The sequence below is a fragment of the Gossypium raimondii genome, chromosome 7 (assembly GCF_025698545.1).
Source record: "Gossypium raimondii isolate GPD5lz chromosome 7, ASM2569854v1, whole genome shotgun sequence".
In the NCBI taxonomy this organism is placed as follows: Eukaryota; Viridiplantae; Streptophyta; class Magnoliopsida; order Malvales; family Malvaceae; genus Gossypium; species Gossypium raimondii.
Window position 1 is genome coordinate 23,641,915 of NC_068571.1, and position 18,014 is coordinate 23,659,928.

The 18,014-nt window shown below is 30.5% G+C and overlaps 1 protein-coding gene and 1 long non-coding RNA gene across 8 annotated transcripts; one reads left to right on the forward strand and one right to left on the reverse strand.

The window, feature by feature from the left end:
- The first annotated feature begins 798 nt into the window (after window positions 1–798).
- LOC105799350 (uncharacterized) lies at window positions 799–4,329 on the forward strand. Of its 6 annotated transcripts, XR_008197484.1 has the most exons (6): window positions 800–1,488; window positions 1,636–1,719; window positions 1,968–2,090; window positions 2,201–2,291; window positions 2,963–3,028; window positions 3,778–4,329. XR_008197484.1 is itself a non-coding variant. In XM_052633061.1 (5 exons), the coding sequence occupies exons 1-5, from the start codon at window positions 1,442–1,444 to the stop codon at window positions 3,961–3,963; spliced, it is 531 nt and encodes a 176-aa protein (XP_052489021.1). In that variant the 5' UTR covers window positions 799–1,441; the 3' UTR covers window positions 3,964–4,329. The 6 variants fall into 6 exon arrangements, 3 of the variants coding, with proteins under 3 accessions (XP_052489021.1, XP_012485317.1, XP_012485325.1); XM_052633061.1 differs by lacking the exon at window positions 2,963–3,028 and having other exon boundaries at window positions 799–1,488; XR_008197485.1 differs by lacking the exon at window positions 1,968–2,090 and having other exon boundaries at window positions 801–1,488; window positions 2,198–2,291.
- Window positions 4,330–10,032: 5,703 nt separating this feature from the next.
- LOC105785258 (uncharacterized) lies at window positions 10,033–11,276 on the reverse strand. Of its 2 annotated transcripts, XR_008197455.1 has the most exons (4): window positions 11,098–11,276; window positions 10,682–10,791; window positions 10,472–10,523; window positions 10,033–10,389 (listed from the first exon to the last, which is right to left on the reverse strand). It is a non-coding gene; the product is annotated as an uncharacterized LOC105785258 (long non-coding RNA). The 2 variants fall into 2 exon arrangements; XR_001135563.2 differs by lacking the exon at window positions 11,098–11,276 and having other exon boundaries at window positions 10,682–11,090.
- Window positions 11,277–18,014: the final 6,738 nt, after the last annotated feature.

Genomic DNA, 18,014 nt, shown 5'->3' on the forward strand with positions numbered 1-18,014 from the left:
AAGAATGGTACATCTTCAATGAGTTAATCAAACTTGATTTCTTTGGAGTTAAGAGTTTTTGCCAAAGTGAAGTAATGTTGTTTTCACGTTCAATGTAACCTCCACAATCTAACCATAACGTCTAGGTCGGGTTTGGGGCGTTACATCTACTCATTCAATTTTTCATCATTTCAATTTTCTTTCCATTCTATTAAGGTAAGCTTGAAGTCTTTATAATTTTATATAAAGTTTCCTCATTAAGTTTTAGCCATGTATTAATGCAACACTAAGAGCATGCTTGGTTGGGTGGAAAATTGGAGGGATGGGAGGAGAGAGTGGAAAAATGGAAAGAAAATCAATTTTCAGTGTGCTTGGTTAGAAAGAAAAATAAGAGGAAAGAAAATAAGAGAAATTACCATTTTTCATCTTAATTCATAAAAATTAATCCTTCCAAATTAGAATGATGAGATAGAGAAAATGAGAGAGTAATATGTATCTTAGTTTAAAATTATGCATTTTCCATATGTTTTATTTGCTTTCTTTTCATTTTTCAACTCTACCAAGCAATGGATGGAAAGAATATTACATTTTCTTTCTATTTTTTATCTCTCCCACCAAATACACCTATAAAAGGAAAAATTATATTTTCTATTATTGTGCTTGATTAAGAATAAAAGTGAGAAAAAATAAAATGAATGATCATTTTCTATTCTAATGTATAAAATCAATCATTCTAAGTTAGAATGATGAGAGTATAAAAAATGAGATATATATATATATATATATATATATATATATATTAATTCAAGGCATGTTTGGTTGGGAAGAAGAGGAATATAGTACAACCCAATTTGATGGTTCCACCACCAAACATTAATTTGGTTGGTTGTAATGTCTACGGTGGCCTGCATTGAATCCATTCCTATTCTGGGAAGAGGCTGCATAGCCATTCCTTTCCCTCACCGCTGAATAGGCATTGAATAGGATTTTTTTTTTCCTTTTTAATTTTTGCCCTCACCTTTACCCTTCTCCTTCAACCCGATAGCCCTTCTCACCAGCTATAATCCCTCATTCTTTCTTCTTTTTCTTTTACTCACTCGATACATGAAGAGAGAAAAAGAAAAATAGGGAATTTGTTGATAAAATGATGAGAAATATTTTTATGGAAGGGAAGGGAGGTTTGAAATGGGTAGTATTATTGGATTTTCTTTCGATATCGCCAACCACTGCTATTCGATACCATTGAAACGTCACTGCTTTCAGTTGGGATCCAAGTTTGTTGTTGTTGATATCTAGTCAATACAATCATGCTCGGCAACAGTAGAGTTCGCTTCTCCTTATGTGCACTTCTTCAATCGCACTTCATGACCATGATCCTTTGTTCTCAATTTTCTCTTGGGTCTCGCTCGCAGATCCACCACCACAACCAAAATTGATTTCCTAGCTTCTGTTTCTCTTCTCAATGGATTCCATTTCTCGCCTCGCTGTCGTCATCGACAATGGCACTGGGTATTGTTTATCTTCTCGTTTTTGTAATTGAACATTACCCTAAACTACATGCTTATTATTTGTTTGCTGAAATTACCCAATTATTTTAAACCCTCATTTTTTTTTGTTATTATTCAACTAGTTCTTTTTTAAAAAATTTGTTTGCAGAAGGCTGGAAAGAACGAGCATCACTTGTGGAAGAAAAGAGATTCAGCTGGCTCTGGACAAACGGCATTCAATTTTGATAGAATTGTAAGTTTAATTTGCTTATTTTTTCTATATTGGGTATAGTTTTTAGTTATAGTATGGATTTAGTATTTGAAGTTTAATTTCGATTTTTAATAATGTTTGTGTTGCATTTGTTTTGTGATTTCGATGTTACTGTATACCCACTGATTGAAATATGTTTTGTACTAATGTTGTTGGAGTTATTCTATTATTTACTAAGAACCCATTTTGTTGAAATTTTAAGAGTCGTTTTATTTTTCTATATAAATTAGGGTTATTGTTCCTTCTACAACCATGGAAGACTTTTGCTACTCATCAATAACTCCATTTGCAGCTTCAACCAACCTTGCTTTATTCTGCGAGTGGCTACTTGAACCAAACTTACTTTATTCTAGGCATCACTTTTGATTACAATCAACTTCCTTTTTCGGGCTTAATTTATATGCAGTTTTAGTTGTAATGATTCTTAGGTTTGATTGACTGTATGATTAATTTGGTGCAGCAGATACAATATGCAAAGACAAAGTCAAATTGTATCGCCAAAAATGATGGAAGCTTTTTTCCCAGAGGAAAGAAGAAGAAGCAAGAAGAAAAAGGTGACAACCTTGCGTTTTAGTTCTTTGAGTTGCTATATGCATAATGCATAGTCCTTATTGACTTAAAGAAAATAGTTTCTCCTGTATTTCATTTTGTTATCGTGTGAATGTAATTATTGCAATTAATGTGTGTATATTTTTCATCATTAGTGTGTTGCCCTTTTGACCATAAGAAAAATAGGGGGTGTAACAGAAGATAGTTTTTAAAAGCATGGTGCCTTTTTGGTTAGAAGTTAGAACTTGGATGTTTTAGTTTTCTTTTTTTGTTTAATTACACATTTCTATATAACTACCTATTTGTTAATTTATGTGGGGATAAATGGCTTCACTGAAACATTGGGTTCTTGTTTAATGGTGCTATTCTAGGGCCAGATATTTTAACTTTTAGATTTACTTTTTGTAAAGAAAATTGCTAAAAAATTTAAAGGAAGACAAAGGACAAACAATCTATATAGAGTTACTTTTTTTGGGGGGAGGGGGCAGGGAACTTAAACTTTGCATCTTCCTCTAGTTTTCTCACACTGAAAGATTCATTGAATGATTATTTGGTGTGCTTCTACTGATTCAACCTATTTGTTCAAGATGCTATAATTTAAGTTGTGGCTGCCAACTTGGTTATGTTTAGTATTTTCTCGAGTTAAATTAGATTTCATGAAGTCACTGATACTCAGGTGACAAAGTGAATGTTGAGCAAAGGACAATGAGCTATGATGGGAACATAAGACACCCTTCTACTTGTATGTCTGGATTTTGATTCTTTTTAATTACATTTTGATTCCTTTATCAGTTAAAAAAATCTAAATATGTTGTAAAATCATAAAGGTTGTATTTTCATGAGTGTTTTGACCAGTGTAGCTTTGGTCTAAGTTCTTGGGAAAGTCAAGGTTTTGTTTTGAATGTTATTTTTCTTCTCCTTTTGCTAAAGGGTTAGAGTTTAAACATCATTTACTGGTTAGTTGAGTTAAGTTGGTTTATTTGTCTTGTTTTTGGCTTGTTGATATCAGTCCATCAAACTTAACAGTAAAACATTGAGAAGCTTAATTTTAGTATTATAATTTTCTTTCCTTTTTGTGTTTTTGATTGGTTAGTGGATTTTCTTTCCATCTTGATTCGGAAAATTGTCAAATTGGAATAAATTTGATTGGTTTACCTTTTTAATGATTTTTGGAGTGTATTTTCTTGTGTAAAAAAAAGTGTGTTTTTCCTTAAAACTCCATGTAGGACAAAGAAAGAGCTGGAGATTAGTTAGGTATGGGCTGTATTTAGCTTGCTCCTCTTATCTATTTTCCTTATTGTATCCAATCCATATTATCTTACATCCCTGTCCAACATATTTATATAACTAGCTGCAAATTGCTCATGGTTCTAATTTTTAATCTTTTATGCATCTTTTCAATGTTGAATTGATTGTGCCCTGTTAAAAGTTGTGTGAATCCCTTTTGCTCCTAGAACTTTTGACTGAGTATGTTACATACATTTCAAATAGGATTCTTTTGCAAAACCTCAAGACTCTATTGCAAGAACTGACAGTGGATCACAGGCATTTAATGTTCCACAATTGGGATCCAAAACTGTTTCCAGATGTTTAAATTCATCACTGAAGCTTCTAATGAGCAGTTGTTCTTTTTTACTCTTTAACTGTTTTCACAATGACATGCGTTTGAGTGTTTGAGGTTGGAGCAATGAATGATTGGAGCAACAGAGATAAAGATGGGGTTTGACCTTTAGGAAGTGAGAGCCAGGAGACTAAGAATAGGGTTTTTATTTTCTAATGAACCTTTTGTTTTTTTGTTTGTGATCTATTATTTTGGAAAATCCTTCATTTGTTAGAAGAAATGAAGAGAAGTCAAATCTTGGGTCTTTAGGGGTTATATCATTTGGTATAATTTGTTTAATCATTTCCTTTAAAACAATCATTAATGCAAAGCTGTCTCATTAACATCACATTTTCCAATTCTATAATGTAGACAAACAAACATTTTTGTTTCTTTTAGTTTTAGCTGAAAAAGAAAAATAAAAAGATGCACTTTTTCTTTTCGATGCTTTGTGACTTTTCTTTTTAATAAAAATTTTGTGTTTAATACAATTCATTAATTTTAGATTATAACACAGGTAAAAAGTTTTATATAAAATTATGAAAATAACAAATGAAACTTTAGTTGAAATCATAAAATTGAGATAACTTGAGAAGCAATAGATTCAAATATTAGTGTATTATTTTAAAATGTAGTAAATAAATTATTTTAAATATTTTAATATAATTTAATATAAAAATATTTTAATATAAAAATAATTATATTAAGAATGTTATTAAATTATATATTATTTTTATTAAATTATATTTAATAATAATTATAGTAAAATATGATTAAATTATTTATTTTATTTTATTAAATTATATTTAATAATAATCTTATTAAAATTAAATAACAATAACCATCCACCTAAAACTTTTTTTTTGCTAAGGGTACTATGATCATTTTAGTTTTTTTCTTTATGCTATTATAAATTTATTCCATTCAACCAAATACAGAATACTATTATAATTATATTCTATTACATTCAACCAAACAATTGAATTACTGATTACATACTCTATTCCATTATAACCCTATTTCATTCCAATTGAATCAAACGTATAAGATGAAAATTTTGTAAGTCGAAAGTATTTTGCTGGAAATTTTAGAATCTATAAATCTGAATCATATAATTTGAGTAAAAATAAAACTAAAACTGTACTATTATATGGTATAACATTTTACTGAAAAATCTGGAATGTTTTGAAAATTATATATATAACAATTATATAGCTTAACTATTTTTTTTACTTTTAATAATTTAATTGACACGATTATTTTCTTTTAAAATTAAAAAGAATTAAAAACAATTTATTTTAAACTTAATGTTACCATATAAATAGTATTTTAAAAATAAATCAAATTAAAATATTGTAATAAAATTTTAAATACTTGTCATTTGAAAAATGGAAAATGAAGAGAAAATAAAACATTTGAAAATGTATAAATTTGAATTAATATATACATCTCTCTTATTTTCTATCCTCTCACAATATCAATTTAGAATGATTGATTTTTATGCATTAGTATAGATAATAATTATTCATTCTATTCTTTCCTCTCACTTTTATTCTTATTCAGGCACAATAATGGAAAATATAATTTTCTTTCCATAAGTGTGTTTGGTGGGAGAGATAATAAAATAGAAAGAAAATGCAATATTCTTTCCATCCATTGCTTGGTAGAATTGAAAATGAAAATGTATAATTTTGAACTAACATACATATCACTCTCTCATTTTCTCTCCTCTCATCATTCTAATTTGGAAGAATTAATTTTAACTTTAAGTTAATATTAAAATTTCCATATATATATATATTACATCGATTTAATTCCTTTTTTTATTGATATATAAGTTTGAAATTGCCATCCATATATTTTTAAAATTTTTCATTTAAAAAATATATAATATTTTATAGTTGATTTTTTATCCAATAACCTGAGTATTAGCTTGCTTATTAAAAATATATAAGATTTTATTCTTTTAGCCCTAGAAGCCAAGAGTGCTATCCCTGGTGTCCTAGCGAAAACAGTGGCTGCTGCGGCTTGGGATGAAGAAGAGTGATGGCAACGATGGGTTTGGGGGAGACGAGATCTCCCTATTAGCAGAGGAACTCATTCAACTATCGGTCAAAAGCTCGATGGTGGAGCCAAACGGTAAACCTTCTCTGATCTGTTCTGTCTGGACAAAGAAATCTTATAATCAGGATAGTTTCAAAGCACAGATGAAAAGTATATGGAAAACAAAGAAAAAGTTTGAGATTCAATCGGAAGGGAAAAATCTCTTTTTGATAGTGTTTGAATCAGAGGAAGACTTAGAAACTGTTATGGAAGGTCAACCATGGTTGTTTAGGAAACATTTAATTATTTTTGATCGATTGGAAAAACCAATGGAGAGAGATCAAATTAGGCTTGTTTCATCCCGTTTTGGATCAAAATTGGGCCATGTTTACTAGAGTTTGATAAAAAGATCTTTTGCATGCTATAGGAGTTACTTTTGGAGGAGTGCTCAGATCTGAAATCATTGGTGAGTTCTGTCACCTTAGAATAAAATTAAATGTGCAGAAACCCCTTCGCAGGGGTATATTTGTTTCAACAGGCAATGGAAATAAATGTTGGATCCCATTCAAGTATGAAAAGTTACCGACATTTTGTTTTGGGTGTGGTAGAGTGGGACATGGTCTCCTGCAGAGAAAGACAGAATTAGAGAGGATCCACCTTTCTCTTTGGCATTAAAAACAGAATTAAATTTGGTTGGCAGGGAGAGTTTAAAGTTGAATGCCCTATCAAAAAAACTACAAACACAATGTTCATATATAGGAAATATTAAAGAGAATCAGAAAGCGCACTTATATCTTGAAAAAGAAGTGATACAATCTAAGGAGCACAAGAAGATTCTTGGGTGACAACATTAGGAGCAGGGATAGAGATACAAAAGGAAGGAGAAATCAATGAGGAAAAAATAGAGAACAGAAAAGCAGATGAAGATATACTAAAACCAGTCAGGAAAGCTAGTTGGAGAAGAATAGAACCAATGGGAGTGATGAGACATTATGAGGCAGAAAGTAAATTACAGAAAAGGAAATTGGCAGAGATTTTATATGATGATTGCGGTACAAAAGAGACTCGGGAAGACACAATTAAAAGGATGAGATATGATGGCCAAGATTTAATTAATGAGGCTAAAACTAGTTCGTTGACAGAAGTCCCCAACCAGAATAAATCGGCGGCTGCCAAAAGGCAAGCTGACCGAACGCAATGAAAATTATATACTGGAATGTCCGTGGATTGGGGAGTCCACGGGAAGTGAGAAGGCTTCAGTTTTTACTGAAGCAAAATAATCCCCAACTAGTCTTCTTTTTAGAGACTAAAGTTAGTGGAAAGCGTATGGAGGAAATTAGGAGGAGGTGTGGCTTTACGAATGGGCTAAATGTAGGAGCAGTAGGTACGTGAGGAGGGATTTGCCTAGCATAGAGAAAGGAGGTTCAGGTGAATCTCAGAACTTTCTTAACGAGTCATATTGATGTGCTAATCAAAGAAGAAGGTGTTGATGAAGAATGAAGATTCATAGGTTTTTATGGATCACCTTACTCACAGAATAAAAATGCCTCATGGGATCTATTAAGACTTTTGGGCCAGGAACAAGATCACCCTTGGTTAGTGAGTGGAGGGCGGTCAGCCGAGGGAGGAGAAAAGAATGGCAGAGTTTCACGAAGTCTTAAACGAATGCCAACTTATAGATGTGGGTTACTCCGGAGCATGGTATACATGAGAAATAGGGAATTTATCGGAAATGAATATCAGAGAAAGACTGGATAGGGGTGTTGCGAATGAAAAATGGTTGGAACTCTTTCCAAGAGGCAATATACACCACTTAACGTCTTCACTTTCGGATCATTGTCCCCTTTTAATAAGCACAACTAATGAAAGCAGATTCAAAGGAATTCCAAGTTTTAGATTTGAAGCATGGTGGACCACAGAGGAATCGATTGAAGAGGAAATCAAGAAATCATGGGAGTCTCCAAATGGATCTATGTTTGAAAAGATTGAAAGACTACAGATCAGCCTATCAAAATGGGCAAAATCAATAAAGAAGGAATGGAAGGGGTTGACGGATAAACTTTCAAAGGAACTTGAAGATTTAATGGAGAAAGAGCGAGATGATGATATATTGCCGCAGATAATCGATACGAGAATTCATCTGAATATGGAGATCGATAAAGAGGAAATGTATTGGGAACAGAGAGCACGGGCTAATTGGCTTAAGCTAGGGGATAAGAATACGACATTCTTCCATAAATATGCCTTAATGCGGAAAAGAATTAACATAATAAGTAGGTTGGATACAGATGATGGAAATGGAATTTACGAGGAATCAGAAATAAATAAGACTGCAACGAAGTATTTCCAGAATCTATTTTCGACTAACGGCGTAGGAGATCTATCCCATCTTTTAACAGGTATTAATAACAGCATTTCTCCAGGAATCAACACAACTCTTTTGGCAAAATATACGGCAGAAAAAATCTTTGTTGCAATCAAAGGAATGGGATCCACTAAAGCACCAGGTTTCGATGGTTTTCCGGCACTATTTTTTCAAAAATATTGGCATATTGTAGGTAAAGATATTGAAATTTTTTTCTTGGGAGTTTTGAATAACGGAAAGGATTTTGAAGGTTTAAACCTAACAGAGATCATACTTATTCCGAAGACTTCCAATCCCACAAATCTTGGTAATTTTAGACCCGTTAGTTTATGCACAGTTATATATAAAATTATAGCCAAAACTATTGCCAATTGTCTTCAGGAATTTATTAGAAGGTGTATAGATAATGCTCAAAGTGCATTCGTTCCAGGGAGGCTCATATTAGATAATGTATTGATAGCCTATGAACTTCTACATACACTTCGCCAAAAGAGAACGGGGAAAAAAAGATTCATGGCAATAAAGTTGGACATGAGTAAAGCTTATGACAGAGTTGAATGGGCATTCTTGAAGGAAGTTATGATTCGTATGGGCTTCGTAGAGGAATGAGTGTCATTAATTATGAGATGTATTTCTACAGTCTCTTATGTAGTAACCACCAATGGGAGGAGAGGCAGGGTTTTTAAACCTACCAAAGGACTTCGACAAGGTGACCCACTTAGCCCTTTTATTTTCCTTATTTGTAGCAAAGGACTTTCGTCCTTACTCAGGATTGCAACAAAGGAGGGTTTGATTAAAGGGTGAAGACTAGCAGAAGAGGCCCGACAATTTCACACTTATTATTTGCAGACGACTGCATTTTGTTTGGTGAAGCTACAAAGAGAAAAACAAGGATTTTAAAAGATATTTTGAAGAAGTATGAGATTTGTTCCGGTCAATGTGTAAATTTTAATAAGTCCACGATCTTTTTCAGCTCTAATACAGTGGAAGGGGACAAAGAGAGTATCTCAGCTGAAATGGGAATAAGGCGATCGACTAATATAGAGAAATATTTAAGACTACCAAATATGGTAGGAAGGAAGAAGAAGGAATCTTTTCAAAATCTAAAGGATAGAATTAAGCAGAGGATTGAGAATTGGAGTACACGTTTTCTATCTCAAGAGGAAAAGAGGTTTTCATAAAATCAGTACTTCAAGGAATTCCAACTTATGCTATGACATGTTTTCTGCTACCAAAATCGCTTTGTTGGGAGTTTGAAAATATGTTTGCTAGATTCTGGTGGCAAAAAGGCAAAGGCAAGAAAGGAATTCATTGGTGCCAATGGAAAAACAAGTGTAGTCCTAAAGAGGAGGGAGGTATGGGCTTTCGGAATATGGCGCAATTTAACATATCACTACTAGCTAAGCAAGGATGGAGGATTATTAATAATCAGAATGCTCTTGTTACGCAAGTTTTTAAAGCCAAATATTTCCCGAATGACCATTTTTTAAATTCCCGTTTAGGAAATTCTTGTTCTTACGTGTGGAAAAGTATTTGGGCAGCTAAAGCTTTATTGATAAAAGGTTAATGTTGGAGAGTGGGTACGGGTACTAGTATAGCCATTAATGATGCTTGGATTCCAGATTCAGTTAATTTTAAACTATCAACAGAGATAAATTCTATGAGCGTGTTAAAAGTAAGTGAGTTAATTGACAGTAATGAAAGAAGATGGAAAAATGAGCTGATTAAAGTACCTTCACAGAATAAGACACTGCAAGAATCCTCCGAATCCCTCTGGCATGAACACCTCATGAAGATTTTCTTATTTGGGGAAGTGAGATGTCGGGTGAATTCACGGTCCGAAGTGCTTATAAACTATTACAGAGATCAGATGAAAATCCTAGAGCTTATGCTTTACAAACCATCTACAAAAAAAATTATAAACAACTTTGGAGCCTGAATCTACCAAATAAAGTAAAAGTTACAATATGGAGACTGTCATGGAACTATCTGCCTACGAAGGTAAATTTGCAACACAGGAAGCTAGCAGTCAATGTAAGTTGTCCTCGATGTGGAAAAAGAGATGAAACAATAAACCATTTATTTCGAGAATGCCCTGTTACAGTAGATGTATGGAGAGCATTATCACTTTAGAATATTATGATGAATCAAAGTGAGGACTTTGTACAGTGGCTTACCTGGGTGATAGAGCAGCTCAACCCTTGTCAAGGTTGATTTTTCTGTTGTGCACTTTGGGCCATATGGGGAGATAGGAACAAAAGAGTACACGAAAGAAAAGTCAGTAATGGGAAGGAAATTGCAAACTTTATAAACAGTTACATCATTGAGATAACTGGCTTTGAAAAAAGAGATCCGAGAATAATAAAAGAAAAAGAAGATGGACGTACCCACAGTGGGAGTTTATCAAGATCAATTTTGACGGTGCATATAAGGAGAGCCAGAACCGGTCAGCTTCAGGTATTGTGGCCAGAGATTCGGAAGGAAAAGTCCTTTTATCCTGTTTAGAAATCCACAATGACGTATCATCTGCTTTTGTTGCTGAAGCCATAGCCTGTTGGAAAGCAATCCAAGTAGGAATCGAAAAGGGATGGCAATCACTCATTTTGAAGGAGATTCCCTCGCAATAATCAAGAAATGTAGCATAAAAGGTTAAGATCGATCAATGGTAGGGACATACATTTATGACATCCAACAGAAAATACATGGACTAAATAATATCAAATTTCAACATACACCAAGATCTGCAAACAATCTTGTACATATTCTTGCAACAGAAACGCTAAGAAGAGGAGAGAAAATTTACCTGGAGATGGGAGTTCCCGAGTATGCTGAAGATCAAACAAGGTATGATGGGGTGAGCGAGCCAGACTAGGAAGCCTTAGGAGATGAAGAATGGAAGAGAGAAAATTTCAAAACAATAAGAAAATGGAACGATCTACAAGGATAGTTTTGAAAGTGAAATCGTCAAAAGGAAAATGAAATGACAGAAAGAGGAGACGACAGATTTCAATAATTCTGATTGGGCAAAGAATCAGCGCATTTAAAGCTATTTCTAGAGCTTTCCACTTTTATATCTAGATTTTTTTTTTGCTTATGGCCATCTGAATTGGGCCGGTTCCTTAGGTTTAGGTTTTAATTTTTGAAATTTATGTTTTTGGGCCGTTTTTCTTAGGTTTTAGGTTCATTTTATGAACAGTTGTTTTTCTTATTATTTCATTAATAAAGCCCAATCTGAAAAGTTTCAATATATATATATATATATATATATATGTATATAAGATTTTACAATGAATTTTCTAACTATTATATTGAAAGTGTTTAATAGTTACTAACAATACATTTAGTTTTATTTTTCACATCATTTATAAAATATATAGTAAAATTACAAAAATTTAATAAAATTTATTATTAAATACAATTAATGCATCACATTTTTTATTAGTTTAATTTATTAACTATTTAAAAGTATGATACTAATTTTTTTAAACAACTGACACAGATACTAATTTTTTAAACAACTGACACACCCTTAACAAAAGCAAATCATTATTACATACGCATCACAACTTGAATTCACAAACTTAAACTTTAACTTAAACAAGCATCCATCACTACTACAAGATGTCTTGTTTTGCTATATAATATTTTATTTAATTAATAATTTTTTGAAATTTTCTTAGCTTTTCATAATTTAACTATTTTCAATCTCATCATTATTAATTTAAGTATCCAATTAAGAAGGAAAATTAGCTAAAATGACACACATTCCATTTCTGTGAAGACAAAAGTTTTAAATATGCGAGGTTTGCTGGTTTTTTTTTTAATTTATACTTTAATTTTGAAATTTTGATTTTTATATAGTTTTTTATTTTACTGTTAGAGTTGTTGAAGTAGTAATTATAAAAAGGTAAAATAATTTTTGGTCTCAACGTTTATAATTTTGTCAATATAGTCCTTACTATTTAAAAATACATAAAATTATTATAAAAATATTTTAAAAATTATTTTAAAAAGTCTTTAAAATGCAAAATGTAAATTTTAAAATTTATTTTAAAAAATTAGGAAAATATGAAAATATAATATTTACTCATTGAATAGTAATAAGACCTCTCCAAAGTTTGAGCTACTTGTTGAATCAATATTAAATTGGGTTTGAACTAATTTTATTTTAAATTTAATTCAAATAAATTATGTATCAAAATATTTTATTTGAGCTTAATTATAAATTATATAAAATATGAGTGTAGAGTGATTTTAAAATAATAATACAAACTTTGATTTGGTTTGAATTAAATTAAAGTATAATGTTACCATATAAAAAAATTATATTAAAATGGATCTCATTCTGGCATAATGCAAAGTAAGCAATTGACGTTTGTATTTTAAATAAAAACATTATACAATATATTTAAACTAATTTTCTTATCCGCATGCACTAATTCAATTATATTAATTTTTTAACATTTCACTGATAATATAATTGCAAAATTAAAAATAATAAGCTAAATTTTATTTTTTAAACGTGATAATTATAATTATAATGTTATGAATATCTTTTAAATTGATGTCTATCATGATCAAGATAAAGTTTTGATGTACTTTAAATTCTAATAGTTATTAGAATTAGATCTCTACTTCTTTTATACTTCTTATGTCTATAAATAGACTCTGATGAAGTATTGTAATTATCCCCTTTGATTAATAAAGCGCATTCTCTATTGCGTTTATATTTTATTTGTTCTTTATTCTCCCCATCTCCCTTTATTTTATCACACATTATCAGCACGATGATTCTCTATTTTTTTTTCAAAATCTTTTGAAGCCGTCCCACAAATCAAATTCCTTTTCACCTTAAACTTTCTCCCTTAAACTTTATCTTCAGGATATTGAAAGATTCAATCTCAAAATGGGTTGTGGTTCTTATTCCTGATCTTTGATTTATAATTGTACAAGCATGAGTAAAGAATAAATTTGGTAAGAAACTTTTATATTTCGACCATATTTTCTTTTTCAATTAAAGCATGACTACTATTATTTTTTATTTGACATAAATTTCACATTCGATGGTATTTGATTTTTGCCTTTCTATGTTAATTTTTTTATGTAAAAGACATAATTGTTGATTAGATATGTTTGCTATTAATATCATATGTTTCTCTATTTTTGGTAAATAATTCTTTTGAATTTTTTAATTAAGTTATATTATGCATAATAGTTAGATGTTTAAAATGTGATTATTAAAATCTTGTTATTAAATATTTTTAAAATTTTATTAAAATTATGATGGAAAGTGTTATTAACTTACCATTGTTGATTAAAGGAAATTTGATAGGATCTATTGATCGTCTTATTAACTTGCTAATGTTGAATGATTGTATGATATTTTTAAATTTAACTTATAAATATTTTATTAGAGCAAGATAAGATTTTATAACATATATGTGATATTGAAATTTGGTATAACGTGTATCGAATAAATTTCCAGCATAGTATACTGAAAATTTAGATTGTCTATTAAATGATTTTTACTATTAGATTATAAATGTTATTACGAAAATAAAATTGTTTTACTAATTGTAATTGTGCTCGTGATAATAGTCAAGGTGATGACGATGATGTTAAAGATCTTAAAGTATATTTTACTAAATTTTATTTATTATATCATGTTTATTATAATTGGAGACTAATCATGACAACATGAATAGATAGATTCTAATTTAAAATCCACGCATGTTTGCGATGGTGATTATGAAATAAAGAATCTATTGGGACGCTTATAAGTTTGTCCTAGTAAATCTATTGCATTCCCGAAATGAATGTAAACATAAAGAAAATAAAATATATACTCATGGACCACTAAAATTGAGAACATAGTAATAAATAAGAGAACAATGAGAGTTCTCAATATAACTTTTCAAAGGGTAAAAATAACTTATGTTATCAATGTGATATGAAAGATTATTGGACACATATGTGGCGTATGCCCAAATATTTGTTTCATTAATATTATTTGAGGAAGGATATGAAAATGTAGTAATGAATTTTATCATTACAGATAGAAAATATTTATCTTATTTGGTACTAAAACAAACAAATATTATTCCAATATTTGATAGTACAAAATTAGTTGAAAGCTCCAAAAGAGCTAATATACCAATATCTAAAAAGCATAAAATTTGTGATGGTTAATGCATTACTTTTAAAAGATATTTGTACTAGATCTCATATTGAGATTGTGAATGGGGAAATAATATATTTCATATGAATAAAAAGGGATCGAGTTATTGATTTATATTTATTTTATAATCTTTGTGATATTCTTTTATCATCATCCCTATTAAAGGGTTGAAAGCAAAATATTTGACTGTGAAAATTTTACTTATGAGCAATAGAATATGATAATTCTATCTAAAGCTTATTATGGTTGGATGCACCTAAAGTTGCAAGTTTTTTTAAAAACTATGAGTATAACTCTACAATATTCGAATAAACTCTCAATTAAAATTACGTGGGAAAATATTACTGATGAGAACTTGCAAGAGAGAAAACTTATGTATAAAAAGTCATTAGTTATGTACTTGTTGTATGCCTAGAAAATAAGATCCACTCTCAAAGTTTGCTATTAATAGATTTTTGGGCATTTGAAGATTTTTGCATATTTCCTAAAGCGAATACTGTATATAATTATTTGAAAAATTAGTGGCATTATAGCCTTCACATTGATTTAGACATTTCCAGTAGTAAATGTCACAATAGTACTTATATGTGGATACAAATTAAAATGAATGATAATAAAATTATCAATTTGTTACAATTGAAACACATTTTAAAGTAAACTAGAAGTTTACTAATACAAATGCATTTACTACTTGGCATGACCAGTTAGACCATCCTAGATCATATATGATGCAAAATTAATTGAGAATGCATATGGACATTCATTAAAGAACCAAAAGATTCTTTAATTTAAAGAATTATCATTTGTTGCTACTTCTCAATGAAAATTGATTCTTAGAAACTCACTAGCTAAAATTGATATTCAATGTCTTGCATTTCTGAAATGACATGCAAAATAAACCTGTCGTTTTGATATTATATGATTTTGGTAGATGCATCTACAAAATAATCACATGCATTATCAACTTGCAACTTGTCATTTGCAAGATTGCTTGTTTAAATGACTAATTTCAGATTATGCAATTAAAACAATTCATCTTGCTAATGTTGGTGAGTTTACATCCCAAGTTTTCAATGATTATTGCATGTCAATTGGGATAAAAGTTGAACATTCTATAGCTCATGTTCACACACAAAATGATTTAGTTGAATTGTTCATCAAATGCCTCCAACTAATAGCTAAATCATTACTTATGAGAACAAAAATTTCTATTTTAGCAAGAGATTGTATTGATTTACATGTTGTACACATCAAACCAATAAATTATAAGTACTCCCTATTACAATTGATTTTTGGTCAAGAGCCAAATATGTCCCATCTTACAATTTTTGGATGTGTGGTATATGTTCCAACTGCTCCACCACAATGTACAAAGATGAGTCATAATAAGAGATTGAGAATGTATACTTATATGAGTCTCCTTATAATATTTTTGAGCTATTAATTCGATATTTAGTTATGACATGAGTTGTCAGTTTTCCCAACATTAGGGGGAGAGAATAAAAAGTTGGATTAATAAATTACTTGAAACGAATTATCAATGTCTAAGATCCTTATACAAAGAAATGTGAACCAAAAGTTCAATAGATAATTCATTTTACAAATCAACTGTTAGATTCATTAAATCTCACATACCAGCTGAAAATGCTCCAATACGAAATGATGTCCTAATAGGGCAAACTGTTAGTGCAAAAGAAAGTAATCCATGCTTGAAGCGTGGAAGACCAGTCGGTTCTAAAGATAAAAATCCTCAGAAAAAAAAGGGAGCAAACATTCAAGATGGTCATATAGTGGAGGCGAGGGTTCCTGAAGAGACCCATGACATAACTAATTATAAAACTCAAGAAGAGATTCAGGTACCTAAAAGTGAAAATGGAAATTATGAAAATAAAGAGATCTCGATAAGTTATATCAATATGAGAAAAATATGGAATAAAAAAATTGTAGTTGTCGATAACAATTTTGCTTATAATGTTGCTATTGAAATAACAAAAGAAAATGAGAATCCTAAGCCTAAATATACTAATGAATGTAAAAATAGAAAAGACTGGCCAAAATGGAAAGATGCAATTCAAGCAGAATTGAATTCACTTTCTAAACTTAAAGTTTTTATACTTGTAGTCCAAACACCTAAAGGTGTAAACTCGGTAAGATATAAATGAGTATTTGTGCGGAAACGAAATGAAATTGATGAAGTCGTAAGATGTAAAGCTCACCTTGTAGCACAAGGATTTTCGCAAAGGCCCGACATTGATTATGAAGAGACATATTCTCCTGTGGTGGATGCAATCACGTTTAGATATCTTATTAGTCTGGCAATATGTGAAAAACTAGACATGCATCTAATGGATGTTGTTACATCTTATTTATATTGTACACTTGATAGTGAAATTTATATGAAAATCCTTGAAGGATTTAAAATCCCAAAAAGATATAGAGTTTCTTGAGAAAATAGCTCGATCATATTAAAGAAAAGTTTATATGGATTAAAACAATTTGGACGTATGTGATACAATCGCCTTAGTGAATACTTGTTAAAAGAAGGTTACAAAATGATCTAATTCATCCATATGTCTTTATAAAAGGTTTGATAAAATTTTGTGATAATTGTTATTTATGTTAATGATCTAAATATTATTGGAACTCTGAAGAGCTTCAAAATACAATAAATTGTTTAAAGAAAGAATTTGAAATGAAAGATCTTGGAAAAATAAAATTTTATATTGGCTTACAAATCGAGCATTTAAAGATGGAATTCATGTTCATCAATCAACCTATACGGAAAAGATATTAAAGAAATTTTACATGGATAAAGCACACCCATTGAGTACTTTAATGGTTGTACGATCGTTAGATGTGAATAAAGATAAATTTCATCCTTGCGAGAATAATGAAGAGTTTCTTGGTCCTGAAGTACCATATCTGTAATACCCCCTACCCGTATTCATCGCCGAAATGGGGTATGAGACATTACCATATTTTACCAAAATTTTTTTTGAATTCAATATAACCCCTTTATAAGTATTTAATCTTCCCTGCAATTTTAAACCGAGACCAATCTAACACAACCAATCCATTTTAACAAATTTTCAAGATGGATTTAACGTATTCATAAGATAACCTCATCACATACCAAAACCAAAATTTGTTAGCCATACCAATGGCTAACCATACATTCATTTTACGTTAACATTTACTTTACTAGCTTATACATGCCATTGATTTCCAAAATAAAGTTTCTTTATAAACCGAGATCTTGAGGTTGGTAGTGTGATGCGTCTCCGACCAAATCCGACCTCCGAGCTCTTAACACTACAAAATAAGGGAAAAGGAAACAAGGTAAGCACTTTGTGCTTAGTAAGTTCATGTAACAAGAATTATACTTACCTAATATTTTCAATACAATGTGTTGACACCACTTTTTTGAATAAAATGGGGTCGACTTGGATTTTAAAAATGAAAACGAAAACGGGAGTCGCCACCAACCCTTTTTGATGAGGTGTGATCGGATCACCTTGAAAAGTGGTTGTTTTTAATAAACG

Excerpts from the sequence above, each read along its gene's own strand:
- LOC105799350 (XM_052633061.1), top strand. The coding sequence starts at position 1,442 with ATGGATTCCATTTCTCGCCTCGCTGTCGTCATCGACAATGGCACTGG. Across the intron at positions 1,720-1,967 it reads CATTCAATTTTGATAGAATT|GGTTATTGTTCCTTCTACAA; the intron begins GTAAGTTTAATT and ends TATATAAATTAG. Across the intron at positions 2,292-3,777 it reads GAAGAAGCAAGAAGAAAAAG|GATTCTTTTGCAAAACCTCA; the intron begins GTGACAACCTTG and ends CATTTCAAATAG.